General features: G+C 37.0%; 2 protein-coding genes across 2 annotated transcripts; one reads left to right on the forward strand and one right to left on the reverse strand.

Annotated features, from left to right (window-relative positions):
- Window positions 1–3,092: 3,092 nt before the first annotated feature.
- Window positions 3,093–4,043, forward strand: LOC116894054 (olfactory receptor 51F2-like). Its single transcript, XM_032895776.1, has one exon. It carries the CDS (start codon window positions 3,093–3,095, stop codon window positions 4,041–4,043), a length of 951 nt encoding a protein of 316 aa, XP_032751667.1.
- A 12,457-nt stretch (window positions 4,044–16,500) lies between these two features.
- LOC116894055 (olfactory receptor 51F2-like) lies at window positions 16,501–17,445 on the reverse strand. The gene has a single exon (XM_032895777.1). It carries the CDS (start codon window positions 17,443–17,445, stop codon window positions 16,501–16,503), a length of 945 nt encoding a protein of 314 aa, XP_032751668.1.
- Window positions 17,446–25,377: the final 7,932 nt, after the last annotated feature.

The following is a 25,377-nucleotide window of genomic DNA, read 5'->3' on the forward strand; positions in this document are numbered from 1 at the left end:
GCAGTCATTCTGTCCTGCTCCTTAGAGAAGTTTAAAGAGCTTTTGTCATTCTAGTTTCTGGTGAGTTTTGTTTCAAAGCTGCCTCTTACAGTCAGTGGCCAGTGACACTCCTATCTACTGCTGACAGCCTCTTCATTGATGGCTGTCCAATGACTATTATGCCCTACATGCATACATGTAACATGTTATGAGCATGTAGGCTAGTTAGAAATCATTTCAATTCTATTTTCCACATTCTAGTTTTGAATTCTCAAGTTCACAGTAGTAACATCTGCAATGAAGTGCTTATTTGGAGAGTTCAGTCTATTGGTGGTTGAGCAGTGCTGCAACCCAGGTTTACTGCTTGTCATACCCATGTTAAAGACCAGTAGACAGAGAAAGACTCAAAGCAAATCTGCACTGAGCTTGCAGCATGCTCTGACGGTTTGGGATAGAATCTTCATGTAAAATTAGTGTTGAAAGTGGGACAGAGTATGTTGTTTAGTGAAGACTATTGTATGTCATCCAGAATATTTCAATTTTAACACACACACACACACACACACACACACACACACACACGGGAGGGGTGGTGAGAGGGAGAGGTAGAGGGAGAGAGAATGAAATGCAGAATTAATTTTTTGTGTTATGATTTAGTAAACATGATATCACTGAATGCTTCTTAAAATAAATTCTTGTATTTATAAATGGTATGGTGTGCCCCATCCAAAGAATTCAATGAATTTAGCCCCATTTAAAGAAAAAGAAAGAGGAGGAGGAGGAGGAGGAGGGGAAGAAGGAGGAGAAGGAGAAGAAGGAGAAGAAAAGAAGGAAGAAACTTGCCCTGTTTGATATTCTGGTGAAGGGGAAGTCCAAGCTATTATTTAAGATGGTTCTGGAAGTAGACAGGTGAGCAGGTCACAATAATAATGGTCATTGGCCACAATACTGTCTACTATATTGTCCACTATATTGGACATGATGTTTGGGAAGACATTATGTTGATTATGAATACAAAGATTAAAAAGTTTGAATTTATGATGAGGGCAATAAAGAGCTGATCTGAGGAATCAAATGAATAGTGGTTTTCTGTAGATCTCACCAGCATTGACATGGGGAAATCCTGGAAACCTTTCAGCCACAGGAACGAGCAATTACTAAGATTGGTATTGGAATAGTTCCTAAAATGGCATAAACACTCTTTAAAGTAGTGGTGATGGAATAGATAAATAGATAAAGACAGTCATCACTTCCAAAGCACTGCTGTTTGGGAAACAAGCCAGTCTAAACTCACAGTCCCACATCATTGCCTGCACTATCAGAGTGGGAGCAGGAGGGGAATGAGCATAAGGAAAAAAGGGGGAAAATCTTTAATCCATTTTATTTTTTTAAAAAAAAATATTTGGCAGTATGTCTTACTTAAATGAGTGGGTGACAGTTTCAACAACTAGAGGACTCCAGATAGCATTTTGTTTCATGCCTGTCACTGGACTGTGAGCAAAAATCTAGTACCAAGGTTGTAAAGCAGCACACACATTAAAATTAGAGCTAAATGGAAAGAACAATGAATTACCAAAATGGTGTAATTTTGCACACCATCACTAGGAAAAGTCCATCACACGCCCACTTTCTAGCATGTGAAGAGCTCATCACTCACATTGCTGATGATCACAGGGAAAGAACGCATTAGATAAGGAATATAGATATTCATATCAAGATTTGATTGCCCTTAAAGACATGCTAATTAGCCTTTCAGTCAAGAAGAACTCTTTTTAAGTAGGTTTTATTTTTAGAAGATAATTAAATGGTTGAAATCTTATTTAGTGACAAAATAATGGCCTCTGCTACAACCTTTTAATGCATATCTACCTTTGCACTCTGTTCATATGCACCGCCCCATCATCCCATAGTCTCCACACTTGCCTGTTCCCTCTAATAGTTCACCTTCTGCTTTCATGTTCTACACACACGCACACATGCATGCATGCACGCATGCACGCACGTACACACACACACACACAGCACGCATGCACGCATGCACGCACATACACACACACAGCATGCATGCACACATGCACATTTCATGCATACACACTAAAACTAGATTCTTCCAGGTGTCCTGGATCACAACCTTACTGCCAGCACTGGGGAAGCAGAGACAGTGATGATTTTGAAGCAAACCTTATCTACATAATGAGTTTCAGGCCAGCGTGACAGATTGAGACTCAACAAACAGACAGAAACTAGTTTATACTTAGAGGAGAAAACATACAGTACTTTTAATTCTTTTAATTGTCCTTCCTCTTTAATTCTTTAGTCTATATTCTCACCAAAATATGTACTTTACTTTCACACATATACGTGTATGTATGTACCACATATATGTATATTTATATGTTTGTATGGGCATGTGTGTGTGTGTGTGTGTGTGTGTGTTTGATGCATCTAGACATAGAAGAGAAATGTAGCATTATCTTTAAGAATCTGTCTTATTTTACTTAATGTAATGATATTTGATTTAATTCATTTCCCTGAAAATGATATAATTTTGGTTTTCTCTGTGGCCGTGTAAAACCTAATTGTGTATCATGATGCTGTATTTTCTTTATCCAGTCATCTGTTGATGGTCATCTAGGTGATCCCCTATATCGCTTGTTATAAATGAATCGCAATAAATAAAACTCTTTGTGAGACTTATGTCAGTGGACCACTCTGCTGAGATATTTCTTATATTACTTAGTATATTCCTTATAAGGACCTTGTTAGGTAGGAACATGAACATTACCTAGAGGTAAGAAAAGAGAGGTGCATTCACTGAAATATTTGTTATCTTAGTAAATAGCTAAGTTAATATTTGTAACTTAGTAAATGGCAAGGTATTTGAACCCCATCAAATATAGTCTATGCATTTGTAAGAAATCTGGCCTGAGCACAATAAAAATTATAACATCAAACTGTCCATAATACTTATATAACACACACTTGCTTACAGTGACTATCTTATGTGGAAATTTCATATACACATTTGTTTCGTTATTACAAATAGCCAGTCTTGAATTACCAAACTTGTCATTTCAGGATCCTCAGCTGCAAGTTTAATATTTGAATTCAATATGTCATCCTTCCAGAACACCACAGCTTCCTCCATCGTTTTCCTGCTCACTGGGGTGCCCGGGCTGGAAGCCTTGCACACCTGGATCTCCATTCCCTTCTGCTTTCTCTATGCAACGGCCCTGTCAGGGAACAGCCTGATTCTCTTCGCCATTATCTCTCAGCCCAGCCTCCACGAGCCCATGTATTACTTCCTCTCCATGCTGTCCACCACTGACCTTGGGCTCTCCATATCCACCATGGTCACCATGCTGGGGATATTCTGGTTCAATGCCAGGGAGATCAGCTTCGATGCCTGCTTGTCACAGATGTTCTTCATTCAACTCTTCACTGTCATGGAATCCTCAGTGCTGTTGGCTATGGCTTTTGATCGTTTTGTGGCCATCTCCAACCCTCTTAGATATGCTTCGGTCTTAACTGACCTTAAAATAGCTCAGATCGGAATAGCAATTATTACCCGGGGTACACTGATACTGACTCCTATGGTTGTCCTTCTGAAAAGATTGTCCTACTGTAGAAGCCATGTGCTCCACCACTCCTACTGTTTTCACCCTGATGTCATGAAGCTCTCGTGCACAGACACCAGGATCAACAGTGCAGTTGGGCTCACTGCCCTGATCTCTACTGCTGGAGTTGACTCTGTCTTCATTGTCCTTTCCTATGTCCTGATCATTAGAACTGTCCTCAGCATTGCTTCCCCAGAAGAAAGGAAGAAAGCCTTCAGCACGTGTATCTCACATATTGGGGCTGTGGCTGTGTTCTATATTCCATTGATCAGTCTGTCCTTTGTCCACAGATTTGGGAGACGAGCTCCACCATATGTCCATACTCTGATTGCCAATGCCTACCTGCTGATCCCTCCTGTCATGAACCCCATCATATACAGTGTGAAAACCAAGCAGATCAGGAAGGCTGTGCTGAAAGTTCTCCGTTCCAGCATGGCAAAGAGCTAGATGGATGTTAAACTGTTTTCCTACTCTGTCATTTTGTGAATGAGTGAAATTACATCAGAGGATTTTATAATGTGTAGATTGATGCCCTTGTTGTGAGTTTCTGATATAGCTTCAGTTTAAGCAAGAAGACAAGTTATGAGATAGTAATATGTACTACAGGTTTTTAGGGTTATTACTTTTTCCTCAAATGTTTCCATGATTTTAGGGACATTTCTTGATCATAATATCAAATATTTTCAGTAATCTAGTGAGCAATCATTTTATTTCTTTTGACATGTAGACTGTTTCTATTTAAGTAGAGTAAGAGATAGATCTATTACATGGCTTACATATCTCCTTTCTGGTGAGCATTTCCCTCTTCAAAGTTTATTGACACACTTTTCATACTAGCTAAGTTGTCATACAACTTAGATGTCTAACAACAGGGTAGATAAAATATGCTCTGTATATACACAATGAGCTCTTTTCTATTCATAACGAATTAAGTTATAGTTTTCAGAAAAATGGATGCAACTGGAGTTCTCAATATTCAACAAATAAATCTAATTCCAGAAGGAAAATACTGTGTTTCTGCCAGTGTGGTTTGTAGATTTTATTGAGCTATGAAAAATCATACATGCATATGACATGATAGCAGAAGGAAGACTGCCTAGTAGAATAAGGGAGCTAGTAAGTGGAGTAAGGCAGGAGGCAGGAGCATGGTGATGTTGTTCTCAATGTGATATAGATTTGTGTGAGCACAGACTCATGTTATGAAGCACCATGTGCATGCATACTTAAAAAAATATAGCTAATAAGACACACAGATGTATAGAAGTAAAATTAAAATTTATATTAATATGAATTACCAAATCATATTATGTGTATCTCCATGAACAATTGACAAATATTCATATCTCCTTTTAGTTTCTGGGAAAAGTTTTAGTGGAAGTCTTCTGTGAAAAGCAGCTCTATCTTACTAAACTTTAATATATGATTTTTTCATTGTATTAATTCTTTGTTCAGTACTTAATAATTCTGTTTTCATGATTTTGCAAAGACCATTTACATATAAGTTAACTTTTGTAATCTTTGGTGATGAGGGTGTGAGGGTAATACAGTTATCCTGTTTAGCGCTGAGCACTCAGTCGCTACTTTTAGTCTTTAACCACTTGTGTATTACCTTTTTGATTTTAGCCCAGAACATGAAGATTCTCTGACCAAGGCTGAGATCAGCCTAGGTCTGTGAGCATAAGCATGGATATTTAGAAGGCAATTTGACACCATGATCATTGAGCAAAATAACATCAGATTTCTTTTGGGCATGAGAGCTCCCTAGCCATGAACTTTGAGCAAGATTTCAGTATCAGGTATGAAATTGGCTTTTGTGGTACAGGGTTCAAATCTGATCAGAAAGTGGCTACTTATTTCATAACACTTGTGGCACTATGACAACAGAAGGAACATCTTGCCTGGTAGGGTCACTGAAGCAATATAGGGCTACGAAACCATTAATGTCTTTTTTCTCACCGACGGCTGAATCACACTTTCAGGCACCCGTAAACATATGCACATGTTACCAGTATTAAAAAAATACATGAAATTGGAAGTGGTGTGATGAGGAGTATGGAGAAAGTTGGAGGGGGTCATGGTAGATAAAATATTTCATTATAAACATACATAAAATTCTCAAAATAAAGAAAATAAAAATGTTTATATAGAATATTAGTTTCCTTTGGGCTGTCAAAATTATAGGAAAATGAATTTAGAAATATTTTAATGTGATTATCTTTGTAATGTTACATCGGGACATCTTCATCAAGAAAGAATAATGATATGGATATCAGCCATCCTCTAATTAGGATAATAGAAATGACACCAGTAAGAAACACATGGACTCCTTAACGCAAGTAACTTTATAAAAGGCTGACAGACACTGGCACTGACAAAGAGTTATGGAATGAGGATGCTTATTTCACCTGTTCAACATAGGAACAATGAGAATTCAGGCTTACAACAACTTATTAAAATCTACAATCTTGGCAGCAAGTTTCCTCTGAGCTAACACTTAGATCCCTCTTGAGAGGGTGCTTCCCTACTCATTCTGATATTGGAGGTCTGAGGTTGCTGCCTAGTGTCAGGACAACCTCGGAGAAAGAATGTTTCCACACCATATCTCATTCCTTAGGAGAAGAAAAGAGTTCTAACAGAGTTCAGGTTCCAATTCCTGAGGAGGGTCTATTGGTATTTTGTTGTGTTTTGAGATAGCATGATTATATTGCAATGGCTCATGGGAAAAAGGTAAAAATGGTCAGCAGACTAATATAATTGTGCAGAGAGCTATTAGCATAGTGACACTGACAGAACATCAATCAAACACCTGATTCTAGAATCTTCTAATCTCAATGTCTCATCCTTCAGTTAAGAGAACTAACCAGAAACTGTTAAATAATGTATTGATTCAAGATGTTGTATGTTTATTAAAAGCATGCTATAGATTTTGGAGCTGAGAAATGATATCTTCAAAATTAGCATTATGGACCAAGAGTATGTGTTATGTATGTAAGCTTGCTGTGGTCATGAAAAGGATTTTTTTGGTCCTTTAACCCATACGGTTGATAGAAGATGCAGTAACTAGCAACTAGCTAGTCTGATGATTCCGTGCTTCATAGACTATTATGATGTGATCTAGAAAGATGCTTGTTGATAAATTTCAGATATGTCCTGGAGGCATGTATTTTCTGCTTTGTAAAGACTTTCAATTTTCTACAACTAACCCAGTCCTAATTTAAAATGCCCAATGACGATTACAGGCTGTGTCTACACCCAGGTTTGTGTTGGAGACTGTAGGCTGTGCATGACTGAATTAACAATGCTGCACTCCTTTTATTGATGCTCAGCTCTCTAAGTTGCTTTTGTTTCTTATTAATGGATTTCCCCCCAAATTTCGGGCACACATTTCTGTGCTTAGATGATAGACTAGAAATTTGGGCTCATTATTTCCACTACTCTGCCTTCCTAATTTCCATTAGTCTTCCCTCTATGCATCTACTGATACATCATAGTATTGGTCTAAACGAGACCACCTTATTCAGGGTCTACTGTGGGCTTACTGCAGACTACATTAATAAAATTGGAGACACTGGAAGGGTAAAGCAGAGTTTGAAGAGAGATATTATTATTATTATTATTTTTTTACTTTTCTCTTGGAAACAACTATAAATCTTTTTTATTGGATATTTTTTATTTACATTTCAAATGTTATTCCCTTTCCTGATTCCCTGGACATAAGCCCCTTATCCCATCCCCCACCCCTTCTTCCATAATGATGTTCCCCTCCCCATCCATCCCCTCTTCCCCCCGACATTCTCCTACACTGGGAAGGTCCAACCTTGGCAGGACCAAGGGCTTCTCCTTCCATTGGTGCCCAACAAGGCCATCCTCTGCTGTATATGAAGCTGGAGCCATGGGTCAGTCCATGTATAGTCAGTCTTTGGGTGGTGGTTTAGTCCCTGGGAGCTCTGGTTGGTTGGCATTGTTGTTCTTATGGGTTTTAAGCCCTTCGGTTCTTTCATTTCCTTTCTCTAATTCCTCCAACCACGGTCCCGTTCTCCATTCAATGTTTGCTGCTAGCATTCGCTCTATATTTGACATGCTCTGTCTGTATCTCAAGAGAGATAGTATATTGACTGTATTTCTCTTATCTGGCCCATCAGATAGTACTGATTTCTTATCATTATGGGTCTTTTGATTTCTTAGTACCTCTTTCTTGCTTCCTTAGCTCTTTCATCATTTTGAAAATAGTCTTTTCGTTAAAAAATTTCAGCTCAGAGAACGTGACAGGACTGGGAGAAAGACCGTGAGTGCCAGAATAGTAGGATGTCTGCTGTGAAACAGTCTCTCCTAGAGATGTCTGCCTAAATAAGCCAGAATCAGTATCCTCATATATGATAACAGGGAAAGGGGAAATTTCCACTGGGCCACAGACCTACACAAAGAACTAGAGGCAGCTTATTAATTGTTTGGAGAGGGAAAATCTCTCAGTGATTTATTGGTTGTCCAATACAAAGTAGTCAACCCTGGAACTATGCACTCATGGTTTCGACAACAAAAACCATCTCAGCAGGTTGTATTTCCATATTTTTGTATACATGAACATGCACATATATGTATGTGTTGTAGTTTCATCTTTGTTATACATAAACATGTACATACTTACATGTTTATGCATGTATGTAACAATAATATCAAAGTAAAAGAGGCTGCCAATTTGATAGTGATGGCAATGGGTAGGTTGGAAGGCAGTACCTGAGAGGAGAAAGGGAAAAAGATTTAATTCTATTTCAATGAACTGTTTTATTGATGTTTAGTCTTTTTCAAAAGTTCATTTTCTATTCAAGTTATTAACTCTCTATCAAATGTTTGATTGGCATGAAGTTGTATAGGCAGAGTGGTTGGGTGTAGAGGATTTGGAGAATGATAAAGATTATGATGAAATATATTGAATGAAAAAAATAGTAAAATAAACATAAAAAGAAAATATATTTAAGATATTCAATCAAACTTGTTTGAATAAAGTTCGTTCCCTGAGTATTCATGGTGCTTTGACTAAGAAAAAGTTAAGAGCTCCTTGTTCCTACTGTGTCGATGTGAACCAGTCTATAAGTTCTTTGGAGCCCGAGATGCACAATATTGGTGCCTATGTTCCATCTCACCTATCATATAAAGTAAAGGTTTCTGTGCCCTAATGTAGGTTTGTTTCCATGAGTCTAGATTTATCTCATGTGAAGTCTTTGGAAAAGCCCCGCACAGGTGATTTTTCAGGCATGGAGGGTCTATGTACATTGTTTCTTCACACCCTACTAGGTCCTAGAACCAGAAAAAAAGAAAGAGGCAGATTTCACTCAAGATCTGTAGCGATCTGCATAAATGTCCTTAGGCTCACCCTAAGGAAGAGCTAGCTCAGCATCTTAAGTTAGACTTATGTGTTCTTTTCTGCAAGGACTGTCAGCCTTTGTTCTCTATTCTTGTTTTCTTCTATTGAGGTCGGGTGATTGTAGTAGACAAGGTATCCTATGACGTAGAGATTGATGGGGTTTTAGCGTAGGCTTTGAGGAAAGGGCCGTTCTAGAAAAAGCTGTGCTTAATTTGTTTTCTATCTCAACAAAGGAGAAACATTGCATAGGTTGGGGAAACTGTAATGCTGCCTTCAGAGAGGAATGGGAATGAATGGAGATTGATGTCTGATTCCTTCTAAAAAGGCTATGCAGAGGCAATAAAGGGCCTGGGGAGTTGACAGTTGCTATGGTGTTAGAATAATCATTGCTTTACTCATTAGGTCAATGGTTATCTCATAAGCTCTGCTTTTGCAAAGGTTGCACAAACATGTCCTGTGAAAACTATTAGCATTTAAGAGAGAGAGAGAGAGAGAGAGAGAGAGAGAGAGAGAGAGAGAGAGAGAGTTAAGAGTGTTCTCTTAGAGTGCGTCTGCATCAAAGGGGCCTCTGAGAAAGCAGTATTGTTTAGTGGGAGATCTCTGATGGACTCTCAAATGAGTCAATATCATCTCTAGGTCTAACAAATATGAAAGCAGCTTACAATAATTCCATATAAATAAGAACTGCTCTATTGATTTTATGCCTTTTATCTTCCTTTAAATTTGAGTCCAGCAGTGTTAAAAATGTTAGTTCCTAAGAGGCAAGTCAAAACAAAGACACCATCTTTCTGGGTATCCAGAGGCTCAAGTGTAGTCAGCTATAGCTCAGGCAGATGGAAGGAAAAATCATCTTTGAATGAAGACATATTAATCTGATTATTGAACTGGTGTGTATACATTTTTAATTGATAACATGTTTCTCAAACTCTCTATTTGCTAGTGAGGGCAGAATCCTGACTTTGTCACCTCAGTTGCCTCCAGTGTCAGGAAAAGGTGCTTTCAACTCAGCAACCCTTAAAGAGCAAAAGCCGCATTTGTTTTTATAAGAGTACTTTCCATGCCTGCTGTGTTTAACATCACTTATGTAATGAAGGACAGCCTGTATCATCTTGTACTTTGAAGCAGGTGGCTGAGAAAGTGCTGCTGCTCACTGGCAAAGCATGATGCCTTTAACAGCACCTGCTAAAATGTTTGCCTACAGTCTTTAAACATTTATAAGTACCAAATATACAAATTTTATTATTTAAAAAGAATTTTTATGGGTTTAATTGAAAAAATGTTTCCTTTTACTTATCTATACTGGTGTCAGACACCTGCCAATTCTATCAGAAATATAGTCAAGATTCTTCTGCTTTTGAATTGATCAAGAATCAGAATAAAGTAATTTAGAAAACAGGTCAGATGTGCCAATACTGAGATCTCTGAAGAAAGCTAGAGGTGTGTTGCTGCTCTCTGTTCCCTCTGCTCATATTCATATGCTGAGGAATAAGGATATGCTTTTAAGGTATCCCACATCTATTCATGTAGTATGATTCTTCCAATAATAGTCTCACTACAAAGTTCAATTATGAAATCTAGTTGTGTGAGCACTGTTTTCATGCAATTATAATGATTACTTCTTTGTCAACTCACAGGCCATCTGAATTGCTGAATTTGTCCTTCACTGTGTGGGAGCTGCACCATGGATTTCTCCTCTCCATTAGCTTCTAGCTCTTATGTACCCTTGCATATCCTAAGATAAGTTGCATCCTGGAGTGTGGCAGGAGGGAGCAAAGTGTGGAATCCCTGATGAAGGTCCTGTGATCTCCTCTCTCCTTTTGGATAGTGTCAATAGCCGAATAACCATTTCCACAGTCATAGCTAACTCTAGACTCCTTTGTTATGGCTTCTGGGCCAAAGTAATCTATACTCAAAGATGGTGACCATGTTGTATCTGAAAAAACAATCTACAATAATAAAGCAGAACTTTTCCTTTAAAAATTCAACTTTAAGTTTTGAATTAATTAGACTGTGCATGTCTAGATAATTAGCATAGCCATTATGTTATAACTTAGTCCCTTTTATGATGACTTTCACAATTAACTTTCACAGCGGATTTTTAAGTTTACAACAACATTATTAACTATATGTAGAACATTAGATCTTCACAACTTATGTATCCAGTAGCTTCATAAACAGTTGATATGGTGCTTATTTTTAAACTTGCCAATTGATCTTACTAAGGGAAAATACCAGTGTTGAACAAACCTGGAAAGTATAAGGATGTAATTTCCATACTTGCTTTGGGCTTGTTTGGGTATGTGTATGTGTGTAAGAGAGGGGGGGGAGAGTGAGGGAGAAGGAGGGAGAGAGAGAGAGAGAGAGAGAGAGAGAGAGAGAGAGAGAGAGAGAGAGAGAGAGAGATCAAAAGAAATATATTTTAGACTGGAGGTAAGAAATAACAAGAACTAAAGTTTCTGGAAAGAAGTCACACCTACATTGATCATTCTAAAAATGTAGATTAGTTAATTTGACTGCAATGACTATGTAGAGCTTCTAATGGTGAAAGGTCCAGAATTAAATTATCTGTGTTATCTTATATCAGAAGCCTTCTAGGAAAGGTTAAAGGCATGCAAGTGAGTTTTCTGGAGATGGCCCACTGTTTTACATGGCTATGATGGGTACACTCTGAAATGCAAGATCCTTAAAGAAGTCATCTCAGAACTTCTTCTTGCTGATGATATGCCTTTCCTGCCATTATTATGTAGCCTAATGATTCCTGGGCATCATACTACCCTATTAGGCAAATTCCTTGCAAATCAACATGAAGATGAACTTTCATGAATTAGTGTTGTTTAGATTAATTAATGACTTTATTGAATTCATAATTTGATCCAAATAATTTAAGAAGAAAACTTAGGGAGATGGTTTAGTGGTTTTGCCTGAAAGATGTAATAAAGTAAGAATCAAGAATAGAATGTGCCCCCTCCTCACAGAATAGTAAACATAGGCTGCATACTAAGAAATACAATGAGCCTTCACAATCATATTAAGAAGAGAAATAAGCTTGGGATAAATTTGTGATCAAGAAAAAACTTTAATTCTAGGTCATGTCCAAGGATGAAGCCACAGGTGTGCACTGTGATAAAGCAAGTCCATGTAAAACTATTGCTTTGAACTTATAATGAGCTTATAGAATGAAACTGCTTTGAACTCATTGTTGACATCTTTCTGTAACTCTTTTATGTAATCTTTTATCTATGAGGTAATTTTACAAAGAACTTTTGTCTAAGAAGGTGTAAAAAGGCCAGAAATAAGAAGTAACGTGATGGCTTGGTGGGGGGGGGTATTCTGCCCCATTCATTCAAATGTATTTGAGGCTCAGTCTTATCCACCAAATGAATGTATAAATATGTCTGTTTGTCTATATGTATTCATATACAAAAGTGTGTATACGTGTATGTATGTAAATATGCATGAACACTTATGGAGTTGATGAGACAGGAGGTCTGTCCTTACTAGAATATCACATGTATATGAGTATGTTTGTGTCTGTGAGTGTTGTCTGTGTAAATGATTTTCTTTATTTTGTCTCTGGTTCATGAAGAATTAACAAGTTCCAATCTTCTTGCCTGGCCAGTGAGAAGTCCTTGAGCCAGTGAGATAGCAATTAAGCCCATTTTCTTTTTAATTCTCTACTGCTCCCAGCAGGAATTTATATCCAGAAACCAATGGCTTTAGGCCTTAAAGTAGCAAAGAAAAAAAATTTACCAAAAGTAAGCTATTTTTGCCTGAGCAATCACAATTTTGCCACTGCACCTGTCAAAGTGCCCGTTGCTGCCTACCTCAGTTTGCCTAATAACCAGGAAGTTCCCTGGCTATCTTATCCCTTAATAATAATCATGCACTGTTCATTTTTGTGTGTGACATAACATCCTGTTGCTGTAAGATAGATTCTTTTGGACTTTATAAACAGTTCCATAGCTCCGACACAAAAGCTAAGAACGTAATCAGATAACATATGAGGCCTACACTAAAGGCTCCTCCAGTTCACAAATAAAGATTTTACGTGAGGTACTTACCAATGTATTTGAATATATGTTTTGATTTAAGACCTTATACATATGAATTATATACATATGTATAAATCTTAGGAAACTTTTCTGTTACTGTGTTGGAAAACAAAGCTGCATTTCCATGTCATAGTCATTTATATTTGGCTCCAGAATAGTCTGTCTCTTAATTCCTTTGAGGTGAGAGCTGACAAACAGTTGTATGAAGTACAAAATGAAGAGTCTTCCACTCCATCTCAGCCCATGCACAGCCATTTCCTACCAGTCTCCTCCCACTAAAGTGGTATATTTGTTACAATTGATTGCTCAATCTTGACACATAAATCTTCCCAAATTCAGAGTTTATAGTAAAGGTCATTGTTGATATTGTTTGGCTTATGGGTTTAATAAGTGAATAATGATGAGTATCTCTGTGGTAGTAACAGGCGAAGTATTTCCCAATACTAAAATTATGTCTTGCACTACAGTACTCATCTCTCTCCCACCAGGCTCTTGGTGACTATCTCATAATGGTTTCTCTTTTAATTATAGATATTAAATATAATATCTATATAATTATAAAATATAATTATTATAATGGCATATGGTTTTAATTATATAGTATATATAGTAGTATAAAGCCTTTTCATATTGACATTGCACTTAGTAATAAATAATAAAATTTCCTTAATGTCTTCACAGTTTAATAGTTGATTTTAGAATTGGTGGTTTGTTTTGCAATAAGAGCCTGCATCAATCACTGTGTTCGGCCTTGTACCATGATTCTACCTTCCTCCTAACATTTAACAAAGAAAAGATGCCATTATCAATGTTAAATGCCAGTTCAATTTTCATTTTGTGACTGTGTGTTCCCTTTGAATATCATTAGTGTTTGTAATAATAGGTGCATGAGCATTATTAAACTTCATCTTATGTGGTTTCCATCATTTTTGTTTGAGTTCTTTATGTTTACCTAAATGTCAAGTAGATTATTATGATTGCAGTACTGCGAAGAGTTACTATTTACTGTTCCCTTCCTAGCTTGATTTACACAGTATTTGTTCTCATTATTATATTGTTGTGAAGGTAGATGCATTTGTAAGGAACACTTTAACGAAATACTATCTTTGCCAGCTATATCGTTTACTATGGATATCAGGTTTGTGTTAGTGTTCTCATTATCTTCACAATATAGTTTATATAGATATGAAATATATTATACTGTTTGAAGAGCAGTGAGGTCTTAGTTAGTCTATCCCTAAGGCCACAAGAGATGGATAGTTCTATGGTAAAGTGTGCTATTTTCCTATTATCATAGAAATATGAGTGTGAAAAGTAGATTAGTGTAAATTAGACTGGCATATCCATTTTTTGGGGGGAGGAGGAATATAGAACTAATTTTTATTTAGGTGTGCGTGCGTGTGTACTCTTGTGCATGTGTGCGGATGTTTGTGCATGTGTGTTTTTGCTAGAGTCAGTTCCTCCATGAGAGTCCAAAGGATCTGACCTAGATTCTGCTGTTAAATCCTAAGGTGTTAATCTGTCAGTGTTTAGAATAATTGTAGTATCTCAATGGAATCTCAGAAGAAATTCTTATTGGTAGATATCCATACATTTCTAGTTCAACAAGAAACATCATTCTTAGCCCAAATCTACAAAGATAGCCATTGCAAATGTAGATAAGATTTTCCTAGGAGTGTTATTAATTTTCCAATTTATAAATGGAAAATTATAAAATAAAGCATAAAATTTTGCTTTATTTTATGCAAGTATATTTTGTATATCCATGTGTATAAATTCAGTGTGGAAGGAAGGAAAAGAATCAACAATATTCTGTTGTAACAGGATCTTATGCTTTTTTGTATCATATTTTATTAATGACAGCACATTTATTATTTCTTCTGTAAAGTTTATCCAAAAGACCCTTAAAAGAATTTTTCTGAAAATTTTATAATAAACAGAAAAAAATGACAAAGTTGTAGACCTATAGAGAAAGCCATTGTTTGGGTGAGGGACTTTGGACTAAATACAAAGGTGAAAAGGAAATTTAATGTTAGAACAGATAGGAAGTCAGTGTATGTGGGAACGAGTGGTGAGGGCAATTTGTTAGCTGTCTAGCATGCAGGGAGGTACAGAATATCAGAAATAAAAAATCCAGTGGATAAACTTATTCATGAGAAAACATAATTTAAGTCATTCATAGAGTTTATAGGAATAAGTTATGGAAGCCTCAGTTTCTCAAGTAGTTTTTTTTTTCTTTAGCTATGTCAAAACTAAGGAAAATTACTAGATGATATAGACAGAAATCTGGCTACCAATTATAATAGCAATTTCTTAGGTTATACATATCACACATGGAATGAAATTGGGTACATTAGAATTGTCCTAATAATATATATGAATGACTATTAGGAATAGTATAACTCAATAACTAGCAATAAGGTTCTATTATATGGATGGTATTTGGCTAGATATTGTAGAAGCTTTACAAATCAAGACAATTTTTATCTATGCAATTTATTAATCTCCTCATGAGAACTTGCATGGCTAGTATACAGACACACTAATGCTCATGATCATAAAGAAAAAGGCAAAATATTAGGAAAGGCAGATGATGGTAAGACTACTTGAATGTCACTGGAGACATTCTGAAAAACTTAATGAGGTTATCTAAAGATGAGTCCTAAAACTGTAGACTTTCAACATAGAAAGTAGGTGAAAGGTTGAAGTAGAGTGGGCAGTAAAGTTTACCACCAGGAATGGTTTAGACATCTAAAGGAATAGTTAGGTTAATTTTCAAGTCTTGAGACTTGAGGTGCATGCTAAATCTAAGAGAAAGTTGAAGGTAGATTATAAAGTTATTAGTTCATTCAGTTTATATATGAGAAAAAAATCCAAGAGATGTTTATTTCTCTTTTAAAATTTCTTTTCAACTGAGTTCATGGAAAACCAATGTAAAACATCTGCAACTGATAATTTCTGGGAAGGCAAAGTCAGATTTTGCCAATGGAGTGCCATTGGGTTTATTAACCTCACTCTAGGGTAGGACCCCATGCCTAGGAGCACTTGGCCAGCACAAAACAGACTCATTCGGGGCAAGGGGAGGATGTTGCTTCTTTTTGCTTTGTTTTGATATTTTTGTCTCATTCGTTATTCATTTTGATTTTAGTATTTTATTGTTGTTGTTCTTTGGAATGAGCAATAGGAATAGCATGAAGTTGGGTAGAAAGGAAGGTGGGGGATCTGAGAGGAGTTGGGGAAGGGGAAATGATCAAAATAAATTACATGAGAAATTCAAATTATGAGTAAAATAAAAGTTAAAAAATAAAAGGCAAAATAAAGAGAGATAATGAGAATCTGTGTAAGTGTTCTAGTGGTAAAGAAAAATGCATTAGGAAATATTATTGTGAACGTGTTTGATTGGATTATACCTAGATCTATATAACTTCAACCTTTAATGTGTGACAATTGTTTCTCATCTTGTAATAAGTCTTTATGTGATTACTGGTTGTCAAACATGAGGTCCTTTACAATATATAAGTCTCAGAATAGCTCTCTGGATCTGCTTGGTTTTCACACTGTAGATGATGGGGTTCATCACAGGGGGGATGAGCAGGTACACATTTGCAATGAGCGTGGGCACATAAGGCGGGGCGTGTTTTCCAAACCTGTGGACAAAGGACAGACTGATCAAGGGGATGTAGAAGATGGCCACGGCAGTGATATGAGAAATGCAGGTGCCGAAAGCCTTCTTTCTCTCCCCAGGGGACGCGATGCTGAGAACAGAGCGGATGATCAGGACATAGGAGAGCAGGATAAAGATAGAGTCCACTCCAGCAGTAGAGATAATTGCAGTTAGTCCAAAAGCACTGTTGATCTTTGTGTCTGAGCATGAGAGCTTCATCACATCAGGATGGAAGCAATAGGAGTGATGGAGCACATGGCTACGGCAGAATGATAGGCGCTTAAGGAGCAGGACTAGTGGGGTCAAAATGACAGTCGCTCTAGTAATGACTGCCAGACCAATTTGTGCAATCCTTGCGTGAGTTAGAATGGCAGCATATCTCAAGGGGTTTGAGATGGCTATAAAACGATCAAAGGCCATAGCCAGGAGTACTGACGATTCCATGAATGTGAAGAGGTGGATGAAGAACATCTGTGACAAGCAGGCGCTGAAGCTGATCTCCCGGGCATTGAGCCAGAATATTCCCAGCACTGTCACGATTGTAGAAATGCAGAGACCAATGTCAGTGGTGGACAACATAGAGAGGAAATAGTACATGGGCTCTTGGAGAGTTGGTTCAGTAAGGACTACGAACAGGATCAAAGAATTCCCAGATAGTGCAGTTAAATAGAGGCAGCAGAAGGGGATGGAGATCCAGGGATGAGCCCATTCCAAACCAGGGACACCAGTCAAGAGAAAAGTAGGAGAGGTGGAGTTATAGAAGATTGACATTACGGCCTGTCCAATCAGAATCTTGACTTCTCAAATCTAGAATTTCGAAATTATTTTAGTTGAAGTCTGATAGATATTCAATAAAGTGGATGAATCTTAGGGTATGCCTCAATTAAGCTTGACATCTATAGCTACCCCCTAACTACTTTTGATACCAGTTAGGAGGGCATTACCAGAAGGTTTTCTAATGACCCACCCTATCCGTTGTCATCTTTTTATCTATTCAGCGGTCATCTTTCTCTTAATGTCTGTTGACATAATTACTAGCTTTTATTTTTGAACTTGATATAAATAGAACCATGCAAATGATGCTATTTCGTTGGGAGATTTTCATTCAAAATTATATGTAGATCAGAAAGTTCAGCTATTTTATTAGGTTTGAACTAATTTAAATTTATTCAGCTAACTTTATTTCACCTTTTTTATTTTATATAGTTACCAATCGCTTTCTTTTAATTAAAACTTTTGATTCTTTAAGAGATGTTTCAGTTCATATGAATTTGAAATTTGGAATTCTTGATTTATAGTACTAAACCCCTGCTCTGTTCACGATTGTAGAACCTTCTTTTGAAGTGGTGGTCATTGAGACAAATTATAAGCTTCTTATAAGCTCATATGGCCTGGCTCTTAGTCTGAATTTGATCGGCTACATCATTCTAGCAATATATATCAATATATTAATTCAAAGGCTGTCTCACACATTCCTGTAAATGTGTGTATAAATTTGTTTTGAGCCTTCTGATAAATGTGAAAGATGTGTTTGTCTTCTAGATACAGAAGTCTTAGAAGTTTGGACAAACTCTTCAAGTTTATAAAAACAGAGGTGACATTGTGAATCAGAGAATAAAAGACTTTAGAGTCTGTGTTATTACAAACTAGACCATACTGTCTGATAATAGTGATAATGGTGGTAATTATGACATAATCTTAGTTCAAATAATAATATTATTTTCTACTAGTATATGGAGCAAATGTGAGATACATATCTTTGTTATTAAACATAAAATTACTTAAAATGTCTACTGTCCAGACTTAAAACACATATTTTAAGAGTGTGTACCTATTTTGTGACCTGTATTTAAATTGGTGGGAGTAACTTTTAACAACTAATAGATTATTTGACAAAAAGTGAATACACAGAGTAGTGCATTTTGAAAATTACATATTTACTAAAAAAGCCAAAGTCTTCAAAGTGTCTTGTAAATAGTCTTCAAATTGTATTGTAAACTTCTTTCAGATTCCTATCGATCATGTAATAGAAGACTTCCATGGTCAATTCAATGAGTTATGCCTATTTTTAAACATTTCTAGTACCTAATTCCTCACATATGGATATAAATGAAGATGAGTTTGCCTATTTGTACAAAGTATTGTTTGCTACAAATTTAAAATCTTCAGGCACTACAAGGACAATACTTCTTACTTTTTTCATGCTTTTTAAAAATAAGCATTACTGTTCTAAGACTGATATTATGAATAGTAGATACAGCTAGATTGTTTTTATATTTTCATTTTACACTTTCAAGGTAAACTCAAACACAATATTACTGCATCAGAATTCATTCTTCTCCATGGAAAAGACTCTATTTTGCATAGCCTTTGTATTTTCTTTCTCAGTTTAGTTATTAGTTCTCTTTTAGTTATATTATAGTTGTGCACACATATCTGAAGACCTATCAATTTCCATAAAGTATGCTCCCAAACTCATAAATCTGTATATTCTCACCTTGTCTGGTTATTTTTGCATAAATCTCTGAAGTTAAAATAAAATTACATCATCTCTCCCTTTAACTCCTCCCATGTAACCTCACCCCGTACTCTCTGAAATTCACAACCTCTTTGTCTTTCAGTGTTAATCACCACTTCCTGTTGTGGTGCAGTTGTCTACTTCACATCACTGACTGTTTTACAAAAATTCCATTTCAGAGTAACTTTATCACTAGCACAGTGCAAAAGAAAGCTCCTCTTCTTCTATTAAACTTTCAATCCTGATAGAGATGAGCGAACATAAGATCTACTGCTAAAGTTGAAAACCATCCTAAATCAAATATCATTGAGAGTAACTCCTTTAAACTAAAGCATATAAAGATGATTAAAAGGTAGGCCAAAAAGATTAAAACAGACACAGAAGGAACACCCATTCAGAGCCTGCCCCACATGTGGCCCATGCATATACAGCCATCCAATTAGATAAGAAGCAAAGAAGTGCAGGCCGACAGGAGCCGGATGTAGATCTCTCCCGAGAGACACAGCCAGAATACAGCAAACACAGAGGCGTATGCCAGCAGCAAACCACTGAATTGAGAATAGGACCCCCGTTGAAGGAATCAGAGAAAGAACTGGAAGAGCTTGAAGGGGCTCGAGACCCCATATGTACAAAATGCCAAGCAATTAGAGCTTCCAGGGACTAAGCCACTACCTAAAGACTATACATGGACTGACCCTGGACTCTGACCTCATAGGTAGCAATGAATATCCTAGTAAGAGCACCAGTGTAAGGGAAGCCCTTGGTCCTAAGGTAAGACTGAACCCCCAGTGAACTAGATTGTCTGGGGGGGGTGGGCAAGGGGGAGGATGGGGAGGGGAACACCCATAAAAGAAGGGGAGGGCTTAGGGGATGTTTGCCTGAAACCGGAAAGGAATAACACTGAAATGTATATAAGAAATACTCAAGTTAATAAAAAAAAAATATATAGGCCAATTCTTCCTTATACCCACAGGTAAATATAGCCCTCATCAAGGACATTTCCCCTTGCACTAGAGACCACGGCACAAAAACAAAAAACAAAAAAAAACAAAAACAAAAAACAAAAAACAAAAAACAAAAAACAAAAAGACAAAAACAAAGAAAAAACCAACAACAACAACAACTAAAAACAAAACACAAAAACAAAACAAATAAACAAAAAAACCCAAACAACCCCCCCCCAACCAATCAAAATGCAGAGTTGTGGAGCCCAGTCTCAAGAAATATATCCTGTACCTAAGGCACAGGGAACACTGTAGGAGAAGGAGAGGATAGATTCTAAGAGTCAGAGAATCAGGGAACTTGCTGTAAGACCACCTTTTAGAAATGTCAAAAATGACTTAAAAAAGATGAGTTGAACATTTTTTTAAAGTTTTCTAAAAGTTTTAAATTTTCCAGAGTAAAATATGAATTTCTATAAAGAAATTTAGATCAAGCCAGTTTTACAAAGGTCAACTAAGAAAAGAAATATCTAAATTAAGTTGCAGAAAAAATATCAACTTGATTCTAAATCTATCCACACTCCTCAATTACTAAGACTTGGACACTGAACTATAAGACATGAATATGTAGAAGGTCATCATAGGGTGGAAAGTCAGAAGTAGTAAGATAGCTGTTATCTAAATGCAATGAGCTAAGACTATATAATTGAATGACTAGAGCTGAGGAGAAGGCCAAAAAGAAAATGCTAAGCTCTAAGGATATATGGAGATACTGGAAACACCTTGCAGGATTGGTAGCATTTATATGGTAGTACATTCTCTTTTAAAAAGTGAGTTTGCGGTTTCCTAAACATTTAACCATAAACTCACCCATCAGACTCAGAAAGTCTACTTGTAGAAACTTTCCAAAGACAAGTGGAAGAATATGCATGCACACGTATGCATTAATGTTAATAAGAGCATTAGTTACAATAGCCCCGAGATGGAAACGGTCCAAATTATTTCTGCTGATTGTGGGGTGAGCAAACTGTGAATCGCCTCTATGATGGAATAGTGTTCACACAACAAAGGAAAGTAAAACTGGTATTACTGAAACACGAATGTACTCAGACAAATTATGCAGTATGAAAAATCTGTAGTTAGAAGATTACATACAGTGTGACCAATCTTAATCAAATAAGTAGAAAAGAGAAAAAAATGGTGTCTAGCTGTGTGTGTACTTGTGTGTGCAGGTTCATATGCTTGTGCATGGTCAGAGGCCAGAGGAGGTCATCATGTGTCCTGCTCTGTCATTTCTCACTTTATTCCTATGAGATAGGGTCGGTCACTGAAGCTGCAGCTAGTCTGGTGGCCAGCGTGCCTCAGTGACCCACCTGTTTCCGACTCACCTCTCTAGGGCTAGGGTTACAGTGTGAATGGCCATGCCTGACCTTTTACACAGGTATTTGGGATTCAAACTTGGGTCCTTATGCTTGAGTAGCAAGCCCTCTTACCTACTGAGCTATGACCCTAGTCTTGAAAGGAAATTTGTTTTGAAGACAGAAAGCAGGTCTGTCTCTCTAGGAGTGGGAGTTGGACAGTAACCAGGAAACTATTTTGGGTGATGGAAAATGTTCTAAAATTGGATAGTGGTGATGATTTCCATTACAAATGCACTAATCTTTGGAGTGCATACTTTTTCTAACACATATGTTATGCTGAAGACTTTTAAATATAAATCTGGATTTGAAACTCTTCCAGGAAATGCTGAGCATAGAAAGTAATTGGTGGACAACATCAAAATAGTCTTTGGCAAAAATCTTGTGTCTAGTCTTGTTGGTTTCTCTATGAAAGGTAAGCAATAAAAAAGTTCAGAAAATACAGATTCATACAAGCTTAAAAAATGTGAAATGCTGTGATTTTTTTTTTGGAGAATGGAAAGAAAATAGATAAGGAATATTTTTATCTAAAACGATTGACAGCTATTTAACAACATAGAAAGATCTGTTGTGGTTTCTGCACTATTGTAGCAGTTACTGACATAAATAGGAAGATTTAGTTCCCATTTGGAAACAAATAGAATCTTGGGATAGAATCAAAGCACAGGAAGAAGTCCAGGTAAGCTAGACTTTAAATCCAGTAGTTACAGACTTGGGTAGTGAATAACAGGAGTTTGATAAACTGACTTAAATAAAACACGTAAGGCATATCACCAAAGTCTGAATTGAAATTATTTCCTGATAGTTAAATAAGCAAATTTCAATAAACTATAGATGTTTTAGAACAAAATCCAGGGGAATATTAATATAATTTCAAAGCAGAAACAGAATAATAACAAAATTAAAGCTAAGCACTAAAGAGTAAAGCTTGGAGTTTTTATTTTGGTAAAATATGACGAATTCTTTTTACAGCAAAACATCTCCCACTTGAAACATATAAAATATTCAGTGAGATAATGTGCTCACTGCAGAAACAATGAAACATGAGAAGTTGTATCTGTTCCTGTAAGTAACCTCTCACCATACTCCTGCAGGTAACCCCAATGAAACTCATTCATTGAGGAAAAAAAAGTGAAATCCATCAAATAACTACTAGTTAATACAGGATCATACGACATCACTGATAGTCAAAAGAACAACAATGCTGCTCAAGAGTGAAGAATTTATTGAGGCTTCCTCTCTCTGATGGATGTAATGGACCCAGTGTGTGACTCCAGGTCTGTTCAGTGTGGTCATTACTGTGCTGCATTGTCTCTCTGTGCCACGCCCGGCTTGGTCTTGGTGGGGACAGAGCAATATGGTTCCTGCTCCTGGGACAAGGCCCTGGTGTGCACCGTCACAAGACTGCCGTGGGTGTGTGTTGATGGCTGCTGTGGGCGTAAGGCTTATTTGTATAATCATGTATATATTTTCTGGAACCAGTACTAGCAGCAGAGGATTCTTTTCTTCCAAGGAATGCCCTCCATGTTAATGTAAGTTTTTTGCTTACACTTAAAAAGGCAGATAGAGGAGTTCAGGATCAGCATAGGGACAGCCTAGGACGAACAAGGTTAGGCCAAGGCATAATGGAAACGGCCATTTCAGGGCCGGGTCCCACCCAACTAACTTGTCCTCTATGTTTATTAAAGGCAGAAAGATCTCTGAATTCTTTTTGCAATGTTCAGAAAAAATGTATGCCTGCTGTCAAAGGGCTGGGGTCACCGGATGCTGATTCATAAGATAATCAAGAGGAAGCCTGCAATTTTGAATTGATATGTAAATAAAAACTGGGATTTTGGTCTGCAATAGATGAGCTAACAGAACTAGATAACAGTTCTCTAGAATTTTCTCTAAAGAGAGTTGAGCTGTCTGGAGAGTGAAAACAGCTCTTTGATAATTTTTTTTTCTAACAGGATTTCTAAATTGGTCAGAATATCCAATAGTTGTTCATTTTAAATCACCTTTTCTGACTTTGGTCAGAAAATCCATGAACTATCCAAATAGTTTTTACAGTCTTTACTAGCAGAGAGAGCTGTCTCAACTAGAGAGTTTTTAGAATAGCAAGACAAAGCTGTCTAGAGCAGAGCAGAACATGCACACACACACGCACACACACACACACACACACACACACACACACACACACACACACAGAGAGAGAGAGAGAGAGAGAGAGAGAGAGAGAGAGAGAGAGAGAGAGAGAGAGAGAGATCAAGAAAGCCATCTCAGCAGAACCTAGGCAGTCAGCTTGGACCCTTTTGACCTCAAGTCACTTCTTTTTGCTGCTCCCAAACACCCCTTCTCTCGAGAACACTTCTCTAAGCTGAGGCTAGTCCTTGGGATCTCTGTTGTTGAGAATTAAACTAGAAGTGTGAACTTAGCTGATGTTTTTCAGGACCCTGATTAGAATAAATGTGCTGTAAAAATGCAAAACTATGAGAAATGTTAATCTATGAGGATGTGCCCATGTCTGTACTTGGGAGTTCCATTATTATATGTATCAGAAATAAACTCTAAGTTAAATAGAGAATATTTATCTTACAAAATGTCAGGTTTCATTAGACATTTTCACACTTGGACATACATTTACTATGACTACTTAAACATGTACAAGTGTAACATCTGCGTGGAATTTGGAGTTTCTGAATAGGCAGCACCATGGACGTGAACAGACCAGAGAGGAGAAAGCAGAGCAAGGAGTTGAGAGCAGTTGAAAGTCATGGGCCAAGTAAAGAAGGGCCTTGCCTTTGCCGATGTGGAGAAGCAGAGGCCTTCCAAATGTTGAAGGACAAACATCAGGAACTTTGGATGGGTCTTTGCACTCACTTCGACTGAAAATTCCTTGGGTCTTTTGAGTTACAGTTCAGCTTAAAATGAACAGACAAACATATTACAGACAGAAAGAGTGTGGTTTCCTACCAGGTTGTCTGGACCTTCAGATAGAGAGTGGAGGTTTCTCTTATTCTTCTACAGTGGGACATGTGAAGGTCACCCACTTGTCCCTATGAGTGGAGAATCTTTATAAGGAATCTTGGTGATGGACTCACTGCTTCAGCTGGAGTAAACACCAGCACATGGGATTTCTGTGCCATGCTGGATGTCTCAGAGCTCTGACCCCTGGGATGCTTCAAGTGACATCTAAGCTAATGGAGGCTTAGATAGATGGGAAAGATACACACGAAGAGAACAAATATAGACACAGAAATCCTATGTATATATACCTAAGTTTACAAAATGAATTATTACTCTGGTGATAGATAAGGGGTTGAACATTTCTCCTTAAACATTCTATGCGTTTCTTATCTGTGGTCCTGTTATGTGAATAACCGGAGTAACAGAATTAAAACGGGAACAGTTATAGTTATAGTTAGCGGCAGCTACATAGTATGTATTCATTAAATGTCTCTTAAAATGAAGAGATAGGTTTCATAGGGTCCCATTTATATCAATTATTGATCTTAGAATCTGAGCCATTGAAGTTCTGTTTAGAAAAATTTCCCCCTGTACCCAGGCTCTTTCCCACTTTCTCTTCTACTAGATTCAATGTATCTAGTTTTATATTGAGGTCCTTGATCCACTTGAACTTAAGCTTTGTGCAAGGTGACAAATATGGGTCTATTTTCATTTTTCTACATACAGAGAGCCAGTTAGACCAGCACAATTTATTGAAGATGCTTTCTTTTTTCCATTATATATTTTTGGCTTCTTTGTCAAAGATCAAGTGTCCATCAATAGTGTATGGTCTTATTTCTGAGTCTTCAATTCTATTCCATTGATCAACTTGTCT

This window comes from Rattus rattus, chromosome 2 (genome assembly GCF_011064425.1).
Source record: "Rattus rattus isolate New Zealand chromosome 2, Rrattus_CSIRO_v1, whole genome shotgun sequence".
NCBI lineage: Eukaryota > Metazoa > Chordata > Mammalia > Rodentia > Muridae > Rattus > Rattus rattus.

Bases quoted from the DNA above. Each gene is read 5' to 3' on its own strand.
- LOC116894054 (XM_032895776.1), top strand. From the start codon at position 3,093: ATGTCATCCTTCCAGAACACCACAGCTTCCTCCATCGTTTTCCTGCTC.
- LOC116894055 (XM_032895777.1), bottom strand. From the start codon at position 17,445: ATGTCAATCTTCTATAACTCCACCTCTCCTACTTTTCTCTTGACTGGT.